Source organism: Nomia melanderi, chromosome 7, assembly GCF_051020985.1.
Source record: "Nomia melanderi isolate GNS246 chromosome 7, iyNomMela1, whole genome shotgun sequence".
NCBI lineage: Eukaryota > Metazoa > Arthropoda > Insecta > Hymenoptera > Halictidae > Nomia > Nomia melanderi.
The window spans coordinates 7,952,015-7,972,241 of record NC_135005.1 but is presented as its reverse complement, the minus strand read 5'-3'; the positions used below and the strand labels follow the sequence as shown (position 1 = coordinate 7,972,241).

General features: G+C 30.7%; 4 protein-coding genes across 21 annotated transcripts; 2 read left to right on the top strand and 2 right to left on the bottom strand.

Annotated features, from left to right (window-relative positions):
* Window positions 1-2,272: 2,272 nt before the first annotated feature.
* LOC116424178 (transcription elongation regulator 1) lies at window positions 2,273-11,478 on the bottom strand. Of its 8 annotated transcripts, none has more exons than XR_004234397.2 (19): window positions 11,170-11,476; window positions 10,360-10,618; window positions 10,204-10,293; window positions 9,937-10,131; window positions 9,617-9,857; window positions 9,310-9,528; window positions 9,022-9,225; window positions 8,681-8,951; window positions 8,374-8,606; window positions 8,136-8,296; window positions 7,847-8,055; window positions 7,604-7,754; window positions 3,882-4,328; window positions 3,563-3,772; window positions 3,230-3,496; window positions 3,058-3,135; window positions 2,756-2,979; window positions 2,514-2,679; window positions 2,273-2,368 (listed from the first exon to the last, which is right to left on the bottom strand). XR_004234397.2 is itself a non-coding variant. In XM_031970212.2 (19 exons), the coding sequence occupies exons 3-19, from the start codon at window positions 10,585-10,587 to the stop codon at window positions 2,676-2,678; spliced, it is 3,432 nt and encodes a 1,143-aa protein (XP_031826072.1). In that variant the 5' UTR covers window positions 10,588-10,606; window positions 10,661-10,714; window positions 10,810-11,081; the 3' UTR covers window positions 2,273-2,675. The 8 variants fall into 8 exon arrangements, 7 of the variants coding, with proteins under 7 accessions (XP_031826072.1, XP_076225009.1, XP_031826068.1 ...); XM_031970212.2 differs by lacking the exon at window positions 11,170-11,476 and adding exons at window positions 10,661-10,714; window positions 10,810-11,081 and having other exon boundaries at window positions 2,273-2,679; window positions 10,360-10,606; XM_076368894.1 differs by having other exon boundaries at window positions 2,273-2,679; window positions 8,136-8,293; window positions 11,170-11,478.
* LOC116424179 (uncharacterized) lies at window positions 11,360-14,639 on the top strand. 3 transcript variants are annotated; one of them, XM_076368895.1, is made up of 5 exons: window positions 11,360-12,201; window positions 13,062-13,224; window positions 13,376-13,644; window positions 13,712-14,277; window positions 14,349-14,639. In XM_076368895.1, exons 1-5 carry the CDS (start codon window positions 12,096-12,098, stop codon window positions 14,595-14,597), a joined length of 1,353 nt encoding a protein of 450 aa, XP_076225010.1. In that variant the 5' UTR covers window positions 11,360-12,095; the 3' UTR covers window positions 14,598-14,639. The 3 variants fall into 3 exon arrangements, with proteins under 3 accessions (XP_076225010.1, XP_076225011.1, XP_076225012.1); XM_076368896.1 differs by having other exon boundaries at window positions 11,360-12,736; XM_076368897.1 differs by having other exon boundaries at window positions 11,360-13,224.
* LOC116424180 (magnesium-dependent phosphatase 1) lies at window positions 14,593-15,924 on the bottom strand. Its single transcript, XM_031970216.1, has 4 exons — window positions 15,548-15,924; window positions 15,375-15,429; window positions 15,080-15,301; window positions 14,593-14,961 (listed from the first exon to the last, which is right to left on the bottom strand). Exons 1-4 carry the CDS (start codon window positions 15,591-15,593, stop codon window positions 14,805-14,807), a joined length of 480 nt encoding a protein of 159 aa, XP_031826076.1. The 5' UTR covers window positions 15,594-15,924; the 3' UTR covers window positions 14,593-14,804.
* A 302-nt stretch (window positions 15,925-16,226) lies between these two features.
* Pabp2 (poly(A) binding protein nuclear 1) lies at window positions 16,227-18,734 on the top strand. 9 transcript variants are annotated; one of them, XM_031970177.2, is made up of 7 exons: window positions 16,227-16,378; window positions 17,460-17,626; window positions 17,696-17,810; window positions 17,891-17,958; window positions 18,040-18,281; window positions 18,506-18,598; window positions 18,663-18,734. In XM_031970177.2, the coding sequence occupies exons 2-7, from the start codon at window positions 17,462-17,464 to the stop codon at window positions 18,694-18,696; spliced, it is 717 nt and encodes a 238-aa protein (XP_031826037.1). In that variant the 5' UTR covers window positions 16,227-16,378; window positions 17,460-17,461; the 3' UTR covers window positions 18,697-18,734. The 9 variants fall into 9 exon arrangements, with proteins under 9 accessions (XP_031826037.1, XP_031826041.1, XP_031826035.1 ...); XM_031970181.2 differs by having other exon boundaries at window positions 16,229-16,378; window positions 17,460-17,596; XM_031970175.2 differs by lacking the exon at window positions 16,227-16,378 and adding an exon at window positions 16,767-16,964.
* The last annotated feature ends 1,493 nt before the right edge of the window (window positions 18,735-20,227 follow it).

The following is a 20,227-nucleotide window of genomic DNA, read 5'->3' as shown; positions in this document are numbered from 1 at the left end:
CAGAAACCAAACGGGCTCGAAAGGGAAAAGACGAGCAAGGTCGGCATAGCCGGGGAAAGTAATGTGACGCAATCGATGATGACGATGATCCGATGGATCATCACCGTGTTAGGGTAACATCGGTGACAGCCTATTCGAATTTGTTATGAATTTCTATTGTTCTTTTGTTAGACACGTGTTTATCCGGGAAACGAAGAAAGAAATCAACTAATTATTCATAATCTAAATTGAATGAATTAAAAACATATACTAAACTAAATAATAAAATTAATTAAATTAAATAATTAAATAATAATACTAATTAAGAAAATGATTAAATAATAAATTTAAATAAATTGATTAAACAAATCGAATAATAAATTTAATAGAACTAATTAATTATATTTAAAAAATATATTGATTTAGAAAGCTTCGGTTGCGGCGCAGAAAATATTGTATAGGAAATATATGAAAGACATAATGAATGTTAAATTTAAAACTTATTGTCACCGCGTTGTAAAAAAAAATTGGCAGGTATCACCGGAAAACGGTATACCCTCGTATATTGTTTCGTTTTGGAGAATTTATTATCAAAATGAATTCGAATTGTTCGGTGAAAAAAGGATTAAAGGTACGGAGGAAATCAAACGAAGCACTTTGACAAAAATTTGTTCCATTACGACGCGGGGCTCGTTTCTTATTCAAAATAAATCACATTACTCTACAAAACTATTTACAAAATTTATTCATGAATGTAAATACTTTCTATTTTATCATAAGATTACAGTTTCCTTTTTTTAGATCACGATCTGAATGTCTTTGTTAGAACATGTACCATTTTAAATTCGGATCTCAGAAAAGTGTATAGCATGTGAATGATATATACTTGTAGAAGTCATTGAAACTTTCAAATCTGTAGTTAAATAAGCAAAAATAATAAAAAGCGTGAGTGTTCTGTTAATTGTTTACATTAAAATGTCTTTAAAATGTAATCAAAAAATAGCATCTCGAAGAATTAGCTTTACAGATTATTGTTTGAATAAACAATGAACAACTAATGCGTTATCATTGTATATATAAATTGTCCCCTAGTTGAACTAAGTAATTTCTGACTTACGATTTTTTTTAATGACATTTTTGATGTGTCAAATATCCGTCATTTTTTCCTTGAGATAGAAACAACGTCTAGATTCGTTGAGTCTTTAATAGGTCTAGCATCGTTTACGTATCGAATATGATAGCTAAATCAACTGAAACTTTCAAGGAATTTTTGGAGAAACGTGTGCACTATGTAAGTACACATTTATTTATTTATGACGCGAAATTTTTAAACGCAAGACTCGATTATTGACCTACTACTACAGCAACTTGCCAATTTTTATTCTTACCGGAATAGCAAGAAGGAAATGCATCATGCCAAGCCTGATTCTAACTGCAAAGATAAAGATATACAATACACATTCGTGCACGGTATTCCGTTTCGTGACAACAAAACATATTTGCAGGAATAACGTTAACAAATCTGTAAGTATTCTTAATTACCTACATAAATGTACACACAGATACAACAAATTTAATAAGTATAAATATTTCATAACATTATAAAATAACATGTAAATTCAGAAGAAATTGAAAAATATCTTTTTGGTTGTAGGAAATCGATAATACAAATCCAAAAAAACCAAAATATACTATGCCATTATATCAGTTTTAAAGGATGTGAATGTCATTTATGAGCTAAGTGAACAAAATTTAAATAATCCGAAAATTGCATTTTAATTGTTCGTTTATTGAATTAAAAATATGTTTGAATGATTAAAATTCATTTGTGTAACTTATGTAGAGTGTACTGAACATCTTTGATTCAAAATAAAAATAGTTTGTAGTCACATACAAAATTACTCTGCACATATCCTTCATTGATCATGTAAAACTGAACTCTGTAATGAAATACTATAAAATATACAGTGTTACAGATTATTGGGAAATTCATATTGGAATTTTTAACAATTATTATATTGTAAAAATGCCACCTAAATAATGTATTAACTTTTTCACATACATGTATTTCTCATGACAATTTCAGAAAAGGATATTTTGTAAGATACTTACGTCTCATTGTCCAACAAAGCTGTGCAAGGGAAACATTTTGAAAATTTTAAATTATAATTTCCGAACTGAGCTCCGCAAATATATCGTGCGTGATTGTCGCATGATTATGCTTTTTTTCTAGGTACAAGAATGACAGTTTCGAGATATTACATTTAACGTTGCTTTATAGAAATTCAATGCATTTTGTTTTGAAACTAGGCGAGAGCCTAGAACTCGTCACAATTCTCGTGTAATATTTCATACAAAATATTCATAATAGGGTGCTTACGTAACAAACCTAGATAAAATATGTATAAAATACGTACTTTATGATTTTACTACATAATATTCTTAATAATTCTTTTCTAATTGGTATCTATTTAACATAATCCAACAAATAATGATATGCTTACACTATGGCATCTTTACAGTATGACACTCACATTATTAGCTGTGTAGAATTGGCGTTAGTTTTATTGAATCCTATAATTACAGGCGATAATCATCTCGTGTGTAAAGTACTTCAATTCAACTACAGCTATAAATTCAATCACTGATTTGTTATTTCGACACCATATGTATACCATGCTTTGATGTGGCCCTTGTTAACTAGAACAAAAACAAACCCCCCGAATTTAAACACCCGTAAACATGTTCTTCCCCGTTCACTGAACACAATAATTACTTTGTTGTTGGTCTTCGTGATGGCTCTGAGGCTGTGGGTGGTGGAGGCGGACCCCTACGTGCCAATTCTTCTAGATAACCCATTAACAAACGAGTTCGCTCAGCAGCAGCTGCTTCCAACACAAGAAATCTTCGATCCTTCCTTAAAATTTCTTCAATTTCCGCTAAATGTGAATTATTTTCTTGTACTTTCTTATATGTTTTATCAGTAATCAGTTTTGTTTCCTAAAATTCATATTTCATTAGAAATTTAATAAACTTCTTAGCGTGTATAACGATGCACCAGTATACACTTTAAAATACCTGTAGAAGTTCCCTAAAATCAGCTTTTGCTGCAACAAGTTTATCCTTAATATATTCCTTGAATTCTTTTTCACATTTCTGCAAACATGATACAATGAAGATAAACGTAACGTGACTATAAAAAATATGATCAATTTCAATAAAAGAATCTGTTGGTAATTATATTACATACCCGGTCACTAGATGAAAATTTAAGATATCTAGGATCGTCTTTTAATAATTTTTTGATATCTCTCCACGACGCGGTAAGTTCAGTCGAAGCTCCTACTTCATCAAGAAGCTCTCGGAATTTATCACGCTTTTTACGACTGAGCTGTTCTATGTGTTCATTAAATAACCTTTCTTTCTCTTCGCGGTCTAAGCTTTCTGCTAATTCCCATCTATGGTCTTTCCTCAATTGCCGTTTCGCTTCTCGCCATGCCAGGTCGCCGTTCCTCACCTATTCATACATGTTACAACAATTAATTGTATTTAAAAGCTTTAATTACAGAAACGAGACACATACTAAATCTGCGAGAAGTGCACTAAAATGTTGCACCGCCTCTGTATGACGATGATGTTGCCTCTCTTTATCTCTATCTCGAAGATGTGTGGCAAGAGTTCTTTGAACTTCCCTCTCTCTTTCTCGAAGGCTTGCTTCCGCTCTTCTTTCACGCTCACGTTTTTGTTTCTCGCGATCTTCTTCCGAGTCAGATTGGTCTTCAGCATCTTCCTTCTACAAAAAGAAAGAATACAACAGGATTCATTGTAAAGCTAGTGTTGGCTGATGCTCATAAAATTAATTATCATCGTATCAGATTAATGTTCATTGAAAAATGTCTTACATCATTTTCTTTTTTCGTTGGTTTTTCATCATTGTCTTCGATTTCACCGCTCTCCTTCTCTACCACTGCTTCCTTTTTGTCTTTACCATTCTCTTCCGCCGGCACTTCACTTCTTCGTTGTTTCTTATCCTTCGAGCTATCCTTGTCGGTCCGATCCTTCGATGATTTTTCCTTGTACTTATCAACATCCTTCCTGTCCCTATCCTTCTTTTCCGACTTGTGATGATCTTTGTCCCTATGCCGGTGATCTTTGTCTTTCTCCTTTTCCTTTTTCCTCTCCTCTTTTAGCATACGCGTGTAATCCCTAAACCAATCTTCCCGTGTGCTTGCTGATTCTACCACTCTGTACCTCCAATCAGATTCCAATTTTTTCTTACAATCACTCCAATGCGAATGCCTGTCGATGTCTTTGTGTTCACGTAGCATCGATATGAATTCCTTTTTCACCTGAAACGCATTTATCATAAGAGTTTTCATTATTGAAGAACAATCAGTTTTTGCTTATACTCTAATTTCGTACAATTCTGTCTTAAAATTGAAGCTGTTTCTTAGTCACTTTCTTTTTCTTTAAAATCTTTTCGATTGTTCTTTTAGTTATATATCATGCACGCTTAAATATTCTCTTAACCAATGACTTATACACGTTCAGCCACATTACAATCACTTTAACAATATTATTATCATCGTAATCGTTATTATTAGATAAAAATTAATGACTTGTAATGTGGATCAAACTATTTCAACTTGCAAACCTTTTTAATGGTTTTCAAACTACATTTTCGTTAGGGGTAGAAGAAATAGTCATTCATGTCATTCGTTCGTGTCAGAAGGTATCGCAACGTTAAGGGCTCTACTTGTTGGAATTTTTAATGAAATAAGCTGGTCAGATTCGCTGAAAAAAATTATACTCATTATAGCTGCAAGAATGATTAGTTTCAACCGAGTCATCATTAAACATTCAGCATATTGGAATTTAAAATATATTGGATTCGAATGATAAAATTAATATTACAAGAATTACTGTAGAAGAAATACGCTCTTATTTAATGATGAGACGGAAGCATAAAATGAATAGATTTTTATCTGCTGCCCTTGCTGAAATGAAAACAATCGTTAGTATTATCGTCACGAGATTTTGAAAATATTAAAAGCTTTCAGCCGTTCAAATTACGAAACGAGGCTTTACTTTCAAAATATCTTTTACCATAATACCTTTCCACTACATATAAATCTATATTCTCATCGCTGCTATAAAGCATACTATGATGATAGTGTGTAACATGAATATGGTAAATAAAATACTTAATAAATAAAAACAAAATCTTAAAATTAAACTTGACTAGTATCTTTGGATTGTTAATTAATAGAATTGCTTTAATGAATTATTACAGTACGTCGTGCAACCAATTTTATTTTATGGTTATATTTTTAATATATGTAGCTATTTTTTACTATTTCACATGTTTCTGGTTCCTTCACTCTATATTACCGAATTAGCAGCTAATATCATGTTTGTATATTAAAAAATTCCCATTACGTAATTTGTGAACGACCTATAATTTTAATATAATTAAAATAACATGTTATTGCATTTGACTAATCTTAATACATTTTTATTTTGTAACGAGAATACGATTAGAGTTCATAGATGCTGGCACATTTTGGTCTTGAATTTACCCTTACAGTTATTACTCGGATCCTGACCCTATATATTTTTTAGAAGTATGTAGTCAGAAAGTTGTGCCACAATTTTGAGTAACTTTTATCTCAATACAATTATTTATAAGGTCCACTTCTATTTATCTTAAGACAAGAGCAGTCAAGGTTCTCTGAAGGATACAAACCAAATTTCATAAAAGCACACTCATTCTATGATATCTGTGTATTCATCTTTCATCTTTCTCTAGACTTGTTTAGAGACAAACTGCATCATACCTCTTGTAAAGTAAAATTACTTGTAATTTTCACAACAATAAAAAAAAATAAAGAAAAAAGAAATATCTATTATTATACCAATTGTAACGCACTTGTTCAATTTTAAGTTTACGTATAAATTTTAATGTATCATGCATTGACATAAGAACAATAAACGTACAAGTCATTCTAATAAAGAATTGAACATTTTCTTCACACCTTTCTCTTTTGCAAAGGTTTACATTATTACTATCGAGGAGATCGTTGTAAACAAAAAGATAATATAGTCAGCAAATTAATGATATCGTATTTAATTTAAAATAACAGAACAAAAATTAATTTTGTTCTTATGTTAATACATTTATTGTGATAAAAAATTGGTAGCTTCTTTCTCAAGAAAAAAACGGTTCTTTATCTCCAGGAAACAGAATAAGATCTGTATATTAGAACTGATGCTACCACTGGGATTGCCACCCCTTTTTACTGATAATGAATTGCATTCAATTTTCTCTGAGATTGGTTTTGATCTTTGGGGAAAAGTTAATCTTTTGAAGTAACGAGGATTACGAGTAATATACAAATACCGAGTTCGTTCATTCTCATGACTCTGCTTTGGAGTAAAGAATGCGGCGCGCGAGGGTGTGCCAACTGTGCCACGCAGTGTAGGTGGGGATGGTAGATGACATCATCCATGCCACCAACCAGCTTCAGAACCAAGCCACTCCACATACGGAACCTGTCCTGCCTGCCTCCTGACTGAAGTGGAGAGTTTAGAACACATAAGTACATAAGGAACCGTCACATACTAAGATTTTATTCTCTACATCTCCCATCTTACAGCTACAAAACTTTTGTCTATCGAGAAAATCTACTGGAGTAGAGAATTATTAGAGAAACTTCTCCTGGTATGTGTTCTTCAGCCGTTAATTTTTAGGAATTCATATTAGATAATCTTACAAGTGGAACAAAATAGTAACATACCTATAGAACCTGAAAGAATCATCAATTATCGCTGAAAATGTAAATTCATTAAGTATTATTCTGTCCTATTTAAGATCGGAACATTTTTGAGTAGTTCTTTACTCGTCTCTTATGTTAACGCACATTGTAAAAATATCACTCAACAATTCCATATAATTATCTTTAACGAACAATAATAAAATTGTAAATTTTGTTGTTCACACAGAAGTATTTGCCAAACAAAGGTTTGTTCAGCTTTCTTATCGCGAATGTAGTATATGCTGTATCTAGAATTTAGTTTTATCTTTTATAACGTATTATATGATTTATTTAAACAAAATGGAGGATGTATGAATGAGAACCTTAATGAAGTCTGCCATGGGAAAGGGAAAGGCGATGGTTGTATCCAAAAAGAACTTTTGTTTTATAAGACTTAAATACCTTTAGAGAATTAAGGTACCCAATAGCAATAAAACACTTATTTGCAATGAAATCAAATTGGTAAAAAATCAGAAATGGAGGATATCCTCAATTACATATAAAAAACTAAAACATATTCTCAAACAGCTGAATACTTTTCTTCAAATGTTTGTTACAAAAAATCAACATAGTTTAAGAATTATTAAAAAAGTTCACAGAAAGGTACCTTAATTCTTAAGTATCTTTAAAAACTTGATATGCTTTTTGTCATGTGAATAAAATAATGTAATTTTAGAATTTCTTCTTACTTATGGTATTGAATTATTAAAGTATTTAGGAAATTTTTTGTTTCTTATATTGTAGTTCGAATCCTGAAAAATAATGTTTGCATTGCAACAAAATCAAGAATATCAATAAAATATAAATACCTGTTCTCGTTTTGCTGTTTTTTCCTCTTTTTCCTTTTTTCGCACTTCCAGAAGATATTCGTTGAAAAGGCTCTCTCGTTCTCGCATCTTTTCTACATTCTTAAACCGTTCATCACGCCCATGCTTTTGAGCAAAATCACTAAATGACGATCTACATAACAAATATTAATTAATTGTCTAATTATTTAGCAAATGAAGATTGTTTTCAAAATCTAAAACAAAATTGACGAAATCTTTACATACTTCCCATGAAGACCAGCTTCTTCTAATAGTTTCTGGAATTGTTCTTTTCGTTCCTTCATTTTATTCCTCTTTTCCCGCCTTTCTTCTTCTGCTCTCTCCTTTACATATTTCTCGAAGACCTGTTTCCTCTCCTTCGATGTCAAAAGTAGGTAACGAGGATCGAATACTATTTTATGGAGTTCTTTCTCCCATGTACTAAATGCGGACACCTATAAAATGTTTAAAAGAATATGCACAGTGTTACATTCATTATCTATCTAATCACATTAAAATAAAATAAAAATTTTACATCTTTCTCTGCAAGCATATCCCTAAATGATTTAATCCGTGTTTCCAGAGGAACAATTGCTCTTTCTCTGGCAGCTCGAACTTCCGCTTCTATTGCAGCCTCTTTGCCGATATCAATGGTTTTCTTATTTTCCTTTTCTTCCTCCTCTTTTGGTGCTGCTACTGTTATTAAGAACAATTATTAATTTCATGTTTCTTTTTTTAATATAATGCATAGAAATTATACGTATAAAATTTACTTTTAGTTTCTTCTTGTTTCATTTTTTTTGCTGGTGTTGGCTGGTCATCATCACTACTCTCACTTGTATCTGACTGACGAGTAGTTTTAGTAGGTACCACTGCATCTGGAGGAGTAGATACCATTTTGTCAACATCTTGACGACCAATAAGATCATCTGGTCTTTCCCATACTGAAATTCGTGAAGAAGGATTGTAGAAAAATACACGTCCATCGCCCGTCCAAACAACACACCTAAAAACAGAAAGTTTTAATCTATATTCTATATATACGTTATAAATACGTTGGATTAATGTTTAAAAGTATACCAAGGAGTTCCAGGCACTGGAGTGCTTGAAATTGGTCTAGATTTATCTTGAGGTTTAACAACCTCCTTAGGCGCAGTTTCTTCTTTTTTAGGTTTGTTAGTATCTGCTTCTTTTATACTATCTTTGGTTTCGTGATTATTTTCTTGTTGCTTCTCTTGTTTGGTGGGTTCAGTGACAACATTATTATTAGTGATTGCAGAACTAGTAACAGCAGTATTTGTAGAATTTACAGCAGCTTCTTCTGCTTTTTGCCGTAATGCTAATTTTGCACCTGATATAAGATTTAATTATAATTACTGTTGTACTTAATGTTTTATTTAGAAATTTAATAAATTGCATACTTTCGAGATCTTTTAAAGGCTGCGGCTTTTCCCAAACAGATTCACCAGCTTTACTGTTGTAATAATATAACCTTCCATCTGGAGCACGATGTTCTGTCCATACCATAGCAGAGGCAACCAGTTCCTGATCAAGTTGCGCTAATACGGCAGGATCTTCTGCTGGCGTCTGTGGAGCCATTACTCCATGTGGCATTTGTGGCATACCTAATACATGTTATTTTTTTTTACATAAAATAATTAGTAATTATAAGACTGTCTTTTATATAATATATGCATAGTTCATATTACCCCAATTTGCTTGAGGTGGACCATAACCGCCAAAAGGTTGAAAACCAGGTGGTGGCATACCAAATGGTGCTGCCCCAAATTGTGTTGCAATTGGACCCCCAAACTGGTTTGGCATTCTATGTTGCATAGGTATCATATTAGGGGGTGGTTGCATCATATTTGTATTTACTGATGGTGTATTCATAGCTGGAGTACTAGTGACAGTTGCAGGTGCTGTACCTAAACATTGATAAAAGAATGAACATTTTTTTTTAGTAATATTTAAAATTTATCAATTCTAATTTTCATTAAATAAAAATGACAATACCATTTGTTTGAGTTGCATCGGATGGTTGTGTGGTAACATCCGATGTTTCACCAAGCGTAGGAGGTGGACCTGTACCAGGTGGAGCTGTACTAAGTTGGTTCATAACATCCGTATTATTTGTAGATGGTTCACTATTTTGAGATATTCTGTTCTCACTAATTTGGCTTGGTGTAGTAGCTGTAGATGTAGGAGTATTAGAAGGGGCTGCTTGTTTAGATGCTCCATGTACCAATTGTTCTAACTGTAGAGGAATTATTATATTCACAAATATATTTGGTTAAGCAAGTTTAAAGGAAGAGTACAAAAATAATTTTACAAACCTGGTCTTGTACCATGACCTTAACGTTTGGGCCCTCTGGTTTTGTCCATGTAGTTTCTCTTGTACGAATATTATAGTAATATGATTTCCCATCTGGTGTTTTTGTTTCTACCCATACTTCCCCATTGAGATCTAAGCCTGGAATGTTTGCTTGTTGTTGTGTCTGCTGCTGCGGGGGTTGTTGTTGACCTGGAATCTGTAACAATATTTCCTGTTTTGCATTTTAATACTCATGAGATCTACTAACATTCTGTAAATCGAAATTTACGTTATTCATATTTGGTGGTCCCATTCCAGGAGGTGGTCCGTATGGTCCCGGACCTGTACCAATTGGGCCATTCATCATGTGTGGCGGTGGCTAATAGCACATAAAGTTAAATAACACTTATTCAACTTATTAGGAAAATTGTGAATGAATAACTACCATTCCTGGAGGTCCCATTAAATTTGGCGGTCCCATCAGATTCGGTGGCCCCATAGGTCCCCAACTAGGATCAAATGGTGGAGGTCCCCTAAAACGTGGCCCAGCTGGTCCTGGTGGACAGTTTGGCCTAGGTGGTCCCTCAAATGGAAATCCATTATTTGCTCCACGAAACATCGGTCCTCTAGGTCCAAATCCTCTTCCTCTAAACCTTGGAGGCCCACCTCTCATGGGGAAATCAAACCCACCTCTGCCACGACCCCTTAAATTATTATTACATATCTTGACTGTGTACTTTACGTACCATACGTCTGAATCATTCACCCATGTGTAGACAACATCTTCTTCCTGATTCTAACTTTACATTGAAAAGATAAATATGTACATAAACAATAATTTTATGCATAATACAATTATTAATTTTGAATAATATATTTATAAAGGTTTCATTACCTTCTGTTACTTAATACTCCAAAATGAAGAAAAAAGTTAACTCTAACAAATGAAAATTTTATAACACAAACTGTATAGAAAAATATCAATAAAACACTATACTGAACAATTGTGGGCAAATCATTTCATCGTATAGGAGCGTAAGTAGAGACAATAGTCATATTCCATGGTATTTAATTAAAGTATTAGATGTTTATTGGAATACAAAGTTCGATCGCTTTTATTAGATATATTTAAGGAGGTGAGGTGGGATTGCGGATAGGACGACTTAACCTTACTTTTTGCTTTTTTATTTTTGACGACGCGTAACGCGACGGATATATGGGGGGTGTGTGTGTGTTAGGAAAAACTGTAACGCACCTAAAGCCTCCTCGTCCCCGAGGTATGAAATGTCTATAATCTTCTCCATCGTAACCATAATCCTCAGTTTCTTCCATACACTCCTCATTGTGCTCCTGTTCATTATTAGAAGCGGTTTCCGTAGATGCAGAAGCTTGCTCGGTGCTCGCTTCCATTTTACGATAATACAGAAAATAATATTTTCTTTTCTATACGCCCATCTATTTCTTTCTTCAGGCTTGCACAAAAACGCCGCAAACAAATCACTATTTTATTCGATGTAAGCCGTAAACATATTACTGCCAACATAAAAATTGAATTCTCCTAGACGTTCTGACAGTGGCGCAAACGTAACGGCTGGCAATTATCATCTTGCGTTGCCTACTATCGTTTCTACGTTGTTATAGAAATTATTTCTAGAAATTATGCAAATTATACTGATAATTATTGTTTATTATACCATTATTTATGTTTAAATATGTATCATGCATGCAAATACGCAAATAATATACCTAATATATGCTTATGTTTTTTATGCGCAAACTACGATGGAATTTTTTTATATATTTGCACTATCCATTTCATAAATATCTATGTTAAAGTTAGAAATTAGTTAAATTATTAAAAAAAAAAAACTTATTAAGAATGTTTTACAAACGATAACGATTTTAAGTACTTAATTGTGTGAAAAAGTGAAAATAAAGGTCCCGCTTCCCCTATTTAAGATGTGAATTGTTTATTTGCTATTTAAAATTAATTTCATTATACGTAATGAAATTATTGTGAATATAAACATAAATTTGTGGAAAGGTCTGGAGTATACGTGCAACCGATACAACTTTAGAATGCACATTTGTCATTTTTTAATTACTATGGTTGTTAATGCAATTGCTTTAAAGTCGCATTATACATATATATATAAGTAGAGTTTAGTTGCTAATAAACAAATGTTTAATCCTCCAATCACGATCAATGTATTATGTATAATCAAGAATACTAAAAACAATTTGATAACATTAACTGTATTTAATTTGGCGGTAACATATTTAACAGGTCAATTATATTTCTTTATATTAGTTACATATGCAGTATATTTCGATTTCAAAATATGAGATACATTACTAAATATATTATTAAATTTTTGCTTGAAATATAATTCGGTTAGAAAAAAGAAACATAAATAAATTATCGCTTCTCAGTGCAAAATCTGAAAAAAATTGAGGTTAGGTAATTACGAATTGTGAGAAAAAAGTATTTTGTTATTTAACTTTATTTATCGATGCTTATAGATGAAGAAAATATCAATTAAATAATTTCCATATTTCTGTATTCAACTGACAACTACGTGTTATTGAGATTTTCTGTAAAGTTATATTCACGATAGTACTGCTCCTAAATAAACATACACAGTAAAAATTTGTTTCGAAAAACGGCAATTAATCCTACGACAGTCCTATATATGTTACCATTATCTTTCAAATATTTATATTGAATAAAATAGAATGTACAAGTCATTGTACAAGTCAATGTAACAAATAAGTTCTTATGATCTGTGTCTTGACAACCATACGTTTTACGATTTACTTAGGTAAAATTATAAAACTTGTTAATAATATATCATTTTTTCAAGACGTACAATTTTAAGAAATGAGAATAAAGAATGTAAATATATATTTACATACAATAACATAGTGGTAGATGCAAAATATGAATGTATTTTGCTGGGTTAAAAATAAAAGAATATTTTTATATATTACAAATGTTTACATGTACTGTATTGATTATTTAATAATATAAGAAATAATAAATTCTACATAATGATTATACATTCCTAATCATTAAGCATCAAAATATATGACAACACAATCATTTAGAACAAAAATTACACATTTGGAATATGTTCTACATTCAAGCTCCCACAGGACAAGTGTCACTTCATGTCTTGGAAAAATGTATTTTTGCTAGATTAGAATATTTGGGATTATTATATGATGCTAAAGCTCATGAGTTCAATGGTAATTTTGAGTATTTATTAGAAAATTCAGTGTATGACAGAATAGGACATTTTTCATTACGGTAAGTGTTAATTTACATAACATGTAATTGTATCTATACACAACTAAATAATAAGTTATTATTATATATACCTTATCTTTTCTTTTTAAAAGTTTAACTCAAACCATGCAATGAACTTTTCCTTCAATATTTATTTATATGTTCAATTTAGATTATTAGCCTCTACATCACAGGATCTATGGAATTATTGGATCATCAGAGAAACACTATTATTTCAAAATAGATTGAAACATTTATTACCTAGGCAATTATATAGGTTGTTAAGAAGTATCATTCGTCAACTCAGATTGCTTACAAACAAAGAAAACATAATTCATAATACATTAATTGATACATGTATTTTTTTCTCAAAAAAACTTATTTTTAAGCATGTTATAGCAAAAGATCATAAAGAAGGCTGTAATTTATTTCAAATTCAAGGTATGTATAAGAAGAAACAAATGAAATGCTTAATTTAATTATTAATGCGTTTCTGTTATTTTTCAAGTGAGGTATGAGTTAGTGCCAGACTTAATTAAAAAAAGAAAAGTAGAATTATGTGCTGGGTATGCTATTATCCACTGTTCCAAATTGAAAGAAGTCCTTGTATCATTATTTAACAGTTACATGCACAGAGAAATTGCATGTATTAAATCAAAAGCACAATATGCCATAAACCAAGATGTTAGATTTGACTACTTGTATCAGAAAATTCATTGCCAATTATTTCAAAGAAGTTGTGAATATGGACGTATAACTATTCACAATATAGATAAAGAAATGAGAAATTTTCCACTTTGTATGCAACATTTGCATAGAAGATTACAAAATACACATAGATTAGGTCATTATGCTCGCTTATATTATAGTCTCTTCCTAAAAGATGGAGGAATGCACATAGAAGATGCTATAAACTATTGGAAAAAAGAATATTCGAAGCCTCATTCGTGTTCCTCCATCTGTTCACATCAATGGCAATCAAACGAACGCAAATTTATATATAGTATTCGACATCTTTATGGTTTGGAAGGATCTAGAAAAAATTACAAATCACCTAATTGTGAATTCATGTGTGTAAGTAACATATTATTCTGTTAAAAATATTTTTAAAATGTCAATCATTTCTTTTTTTAATCTTACTATAGGCAACTGCTTCTGGCCTAAAGTATGAAGGAGGATGTCCATTTAAAAATTTCGATAAAAATACATTAAAGAGTCTGCTATCTTTATCATTATCAGATGACAAAATAACAAAATTGCTGAGCATTATATCTCCTCAAAATCCTCAATCTGCTTGCATGTCGTACATTACAATGCTTGGCCAAAAAAATAATGGTAACATTGTTATCAATAGTCCATTACAATATTATTTGATAATGACTAGTCAAATTTGAATATGTAAATAATTTAATGTAATTCACTTTATTTGAAAATAAAAATATTATTACAAAAATATTTTTAATAAATTATATACTCTGCATTGTTAATTATTATTAACACATGCTGTAGCATAGTGTACATATGTACATTACATATGAAAAAAGTAGGTAACGGACGATAAAATTTCATTTTCTAAATAAATGTTTTAAAAATAAAAAGTATTAAAAATTTTTCAAAGTGTTCTCTACGAGTGAGCAATTCACGCCATTTTTAACAAATATACAGGTAACACCAAGTTTGCCTACATCAACAATATTTCTATGTTCATCATCAAAGAATATCATATCTTTATAATCTGTGCCTGATGCCTTTTGAATTCTAAAAAGAAATAAGTTATAAGATTAAGATTCTAATCATTTGTTACAAGATGAAATTAAAACAATCGTTTAAACAAAAGTTAACAACTGTTACTTGCTTTCATATCAATAAAACTTACTTAGAAAAATGGGCTACTTTACATCCAGGATATATTTCTTTATACTTAAAGTATTTTTCCCAATTAAATAAATTTAACAATTGTTTGGCACCCGAAATTTCTGAAGTGCGAGATGCAACACCAAGTTCATATCCTTCATCTGATAACCTTTTTAAAACTTCAGGCACCTCTTTATAATAGCGTATTATTTGACCATGAGCATCTACTACATCGTTTCCTTTCCTGTAAATAATTTTTAAAAAATAAAGCAAATTCAGTACTATTGTATAATAGCAAAATATTAAAACTTTATTACTTCTTAAAAGGAGGAGTAACATGAGTATCAACCCAAAACGGCCATAAAGTATAATCTGAAAATTGTATTTAACAATTAGATTACTATTTATTTATCATATTTGACTTATAAGAATAAAAAACCTATGTTTCCTTAATATTAAAGAAAAATATGCTATACAAAAATATTCTAACCTAAATCAAAAACTATTATTTTAGGTTTCCGAGCCATTTCACTCATTTTTTTTTTAATTCACGGTCGAAGCATAACTATTTTACTGCTATGACTGCAGAATTATTTATGTCATAGATTCTATGACATTATAGTCAATGTGATTTGCGTTAAAACCATTTTATTATGTTCAAAGAAATTCTTTTCTATTTAGTGTTAAGTACCTACATTGTGCGTTGGATTTAAAATTGAAAAAAAGTAATAAATGATTTATTTAAGTTATTAAAAGAGAATAATAATATTTATGCTTCCGCAGCATCGTTGGGAAATGCAAACAAGTAGATACAGTCTCGCCCGATGTAAAATAGACCAATGATAAGTTCATTACGTGTTAGAAAAGCTGTTACTATTTGTACTCTCGAGTACAGAGTTCTAGTGTTTCTTAAACCTCAATTTCTAACGTATTTGTACATTGAAGTTAAGTTCCATGGATATAGCTCCAAAAAATTCCCCTATATAGAATATTCGTACTGTGCCAAAATTTATATTCAAATTTTTAATGTCGTGAATTTAAAAGAAGTGATCTTGAAATACAACTACGAAATAGTATAACTGATCTTTTCGCAGATGATATCTTTATCACTTGTTATGTGCCATTAAATAAAAAAGGAAGAAAAGACGAGTCTGTGAAGAATCAACTTTTGCACACATGTGCGGTCGATATCACGAAGTTGTGCACCCTGACGCATGTGCACTTGTATCACGAAGTTTTACATCTATATTCATGGATACATTTTCCGTATACATGCGTTTAGTTGAAATTGATCCTGAAAAAACACCGGAGTTTCACTTGTGTAAGAATCTTCTATTAAGGTTCCCCAATTTGGGGACAACGACGTAAAATTTCGACAGAAATTCACTTTTACAAGAATATTCTGTAGTAATACTGTAAATACGTGGCATTAAGTTATAGCATGAACCATTAAGAATTATTCACACTGTACGAAAGAAGTACCATTTTTGCATTAATATTATCTTTGTCTCAATGTGCACCATTTTATAAAAAGTATATATTAAATATCTATGTACATATATGTGTGTGTGTGTGTCTATTAAAATTAAACGAATTAATAGAAAATTAATTTTTAAAATTCTTTTATATAGAATAAATTGCTATGAATTTAAACAACTTCAAATTTCCCGCGTGTTCGATGACAGTGATTTTGCGCATTTTCGGCATACTGTGTAACTGCCAATGCTAGTAACAAAACGGTTCATGACGAGGTATTGTTCATCTTGTTCGGTGATAGCGTCAATCTCTATCGAGTTTGTAGAGCATCGTGGAGTGCCGATTGAAAATAGTTATTGAATTTATTATAAAGTTATTATTTTAGATAATAGAAACGCCTGAAGGTATACTCGTACGTTATGTTTCTTTACGTAATTATCAACGATAATTATTAATATTCTACGTAGATCATACCGACTGCAGACGTACAAATCCTTACATTGCACGTTATTAGTATTATATTTACAAAATAGCATTATTATTTTAATTAAATGTATTTATAACCAAATTTTTTGCTTATTTATGTTTATTACCGTATATTTTGTTTACATTAACTTTTTTGGCAATTATGAGTGAGCATTTGGTTTTCTGAATATTAATTAAGATTGTTGTTTTGTAAAGAAGCGTGTAAACACTTTATTTGCTATTATATTTTTATATGTAACTGCAGTAATATAGATTGCAGATCTTTATGCAAAACTACATATTTTACAGTAATTTATTAATTGCTCTAATTGATAATAATCTTTATATATTTCTACGTGTTATAAATGCATAAAGTTTGTGATCTATTGGTAATGTAAATATAATTATGATTACCTTTAATTTCACCCGTAATGTAAATGTAATATTTTGTTTTATTATAGAAATGTCTGAGTCAGATCTCTTAGCTGCGGATCATATTGATGGTCTAGATGGACTTGAAAATGGTCAAGATGGAGATGCTATTATACAGTGCGATGGTGTAAAGCGTGAATTAAATGAAGCAAACATTGATGATCCGGTATCTGATTTTTTTCAACTAGAAACAAATGTATAATATTAAATAAATATCATGTTAATAGTTTATCTTTATTATTATTTTATATATCAATTATTTTAGGAATTGGAGGCCATTAAAGCTCGAGTCAGGGAAATGGAAGAAGAAGCAGAAAAATTAAAACAATTACAGTCTGAAGTGGACAAACAAATGAACATGGGTAGTCCACCTGGTATAAGTAAGTTGTAAATTTCATTAATTCGAATGCATAACACGTTATTGAGTATTACTATTAAATAATATTTTTTTCACTTTTAGCAAGTCCATTAAATATGTCACTTGAAGACAAAAAAGAAGTTGATAACAGATCCATTTATGTTGGTAATGTAAGTTGAAATTTGATAAGAATGATGTTCCTCATATTTTAAATTCAATATTATTAATATATTGCTTACATAATGTTAAAGGTTGACTATGGTGCTACAGCAGAGGAATTGGAGCAACATTTTCACGGTTGTGGCAGTGTCAACAGAGTAACTATACTGTGCAATAAATTTGATGGGCATCCCAAAGGGTTTGCTTATATTGAATTCGCAGAACGAGATTCTGTACAAACAGCTATGGCAATGGATGAATCTATGTTTAGAGGACGGCAAATTAAAGTGATGCCTAAAAGAACAAATAGACCAGGATTCTCTGTAACCAACAGGTATGTAAAGAACAAAAAATATTATTTACAAGATATTTGAATAGGTGAGATAAATCTTAAGGAGTGATTCTATATGACAAAACCTAGACCTAAGGAAAACCTAACTAAGACAAAGATGAAAAATAACGAAATTATGGTTTCGTTTTTAAGTTATTAACGAATAAAAAATTTTTTTAACATTTTAATGTGGCTACTATTAATAACGTTAATACTTACATTTCCAGGGGACCACGAGGAACGCGAGGCTACCGAGGTATGGCCAGGGGAATCATACGTGGCAGTGCATACTTTGGGTATAGACCTACAAGGCGACCTAGGTATGTTTCGAACTTTATACTTTTTTTTATTGAAGTAATTTTAATCTATTTCCTCCTTTTATAGGAGTTACAGACGGGGTTACTACATGCCGTATTGACCATTTTAAAAGATCTTACTACTATTTTACAAATTAAGGTAAGTTCTTTACATTGACATTTAATTTATCTATTTCCTATGATTGTTCAAACATGAAACGTCCATACTAGAGTAACTAAAGACTTTTTATACTTCAGAGTATTTATATGCGTTTAAGATATATATTTTTACGAAATTATGTAAAATACATTTGCAATATAGAGGCAATAATTGATATAGACGAATTACTTTGTTTGAACAATCAAATTATACAAAGTGTTTGACAACAGGTGAGAAAAAATTTGAGAAGTAATTTTTTATAACGATATAAAATGAAACCTAAGAGTAAAAAGAATATGATTCTCACTTTATTTTCTGGTAATTAACAATTCAAAACTTCTGCGAACTATGACAGTTCACATATAGGGATGTATATGTGGCAGATCAATGGAAATATAAACAGTAACACATTATAAAAACGTTAGAAACAGATATAATGTACAATACATGCTGCTATTGGTGAATTTTTAATGATTTAACGAAGTTGTAAATATATAATTTTGCATAAAGATCTGCAATCTATATTACTGCAGTTACATATAAGAATATAATAGCAAATAAAATGTTTACACGCCTCTTTAGAAAACTGCAATTTTTTATGAAGAGTTTTCAAAGTTTCCGGATGCAATTCATCTCCATTGGGAAAGATTTCTCGACTTTTCACTGACATTGCAGCTAGTATTATGAATAATCTGTAAACTTAGTGATACTGATAAGAAAACTCAGTTTTCTTTTTAAAGTTATGCTATGTTTAGATGAATGATAATTACAGTTGATGATTTTTAATTGATCAGTTGATCAATTCATATAGGTATTTGGTTATCGTCCATCCGATTATTGTATACCTTTAAAAAGAAAATACTGATACTATCCCATCAGTGTCGGCGAGTTCACAAACTGCAGGATGCTAGATGCAATGTTAGCAAAACGTTGAGAAAATCTTTTCCAATAGATACAGCTCTCTTTCGAAAACACTTACTATACTATTTTTGCCTGTGGAGATCTAAAAAAAATCATGAATTTTTTACTTTTAACATGTTCACGGACAGTAAAAATTTTAATGAGCTACGAAAATAAAAGAAATGTAAATACAGTACTCTGAAGGTTGAAGTGTATAATAATTTTAAAAAATTAAAACTATATAGAATTAAATGCATGATAATGTGACTTATAAATTTGAATATTATAGCATTCATGTCATTTTGCCTCACAATGAAAATGAATGCTATAGCATTCACGTCCGTGAATGTATTAACCTTCGTTATATATTATTACAAAAAATTACCTTCCAAATATTTTTTCCCATTTGCTGTCACACATACTGTGTACAATAAAGCAATACATTTGTAGGAAAGGCTGGTGAAAAAATTACAAAATTTAGGTATCATTGTAAAATTATTATTATAAATATTAACAACAAATAGTGAAATAAAAAATTACCGTTTAATTTACTAGCCATTCCTGGAATGAATGTGAAACTATTATTTTCTCAG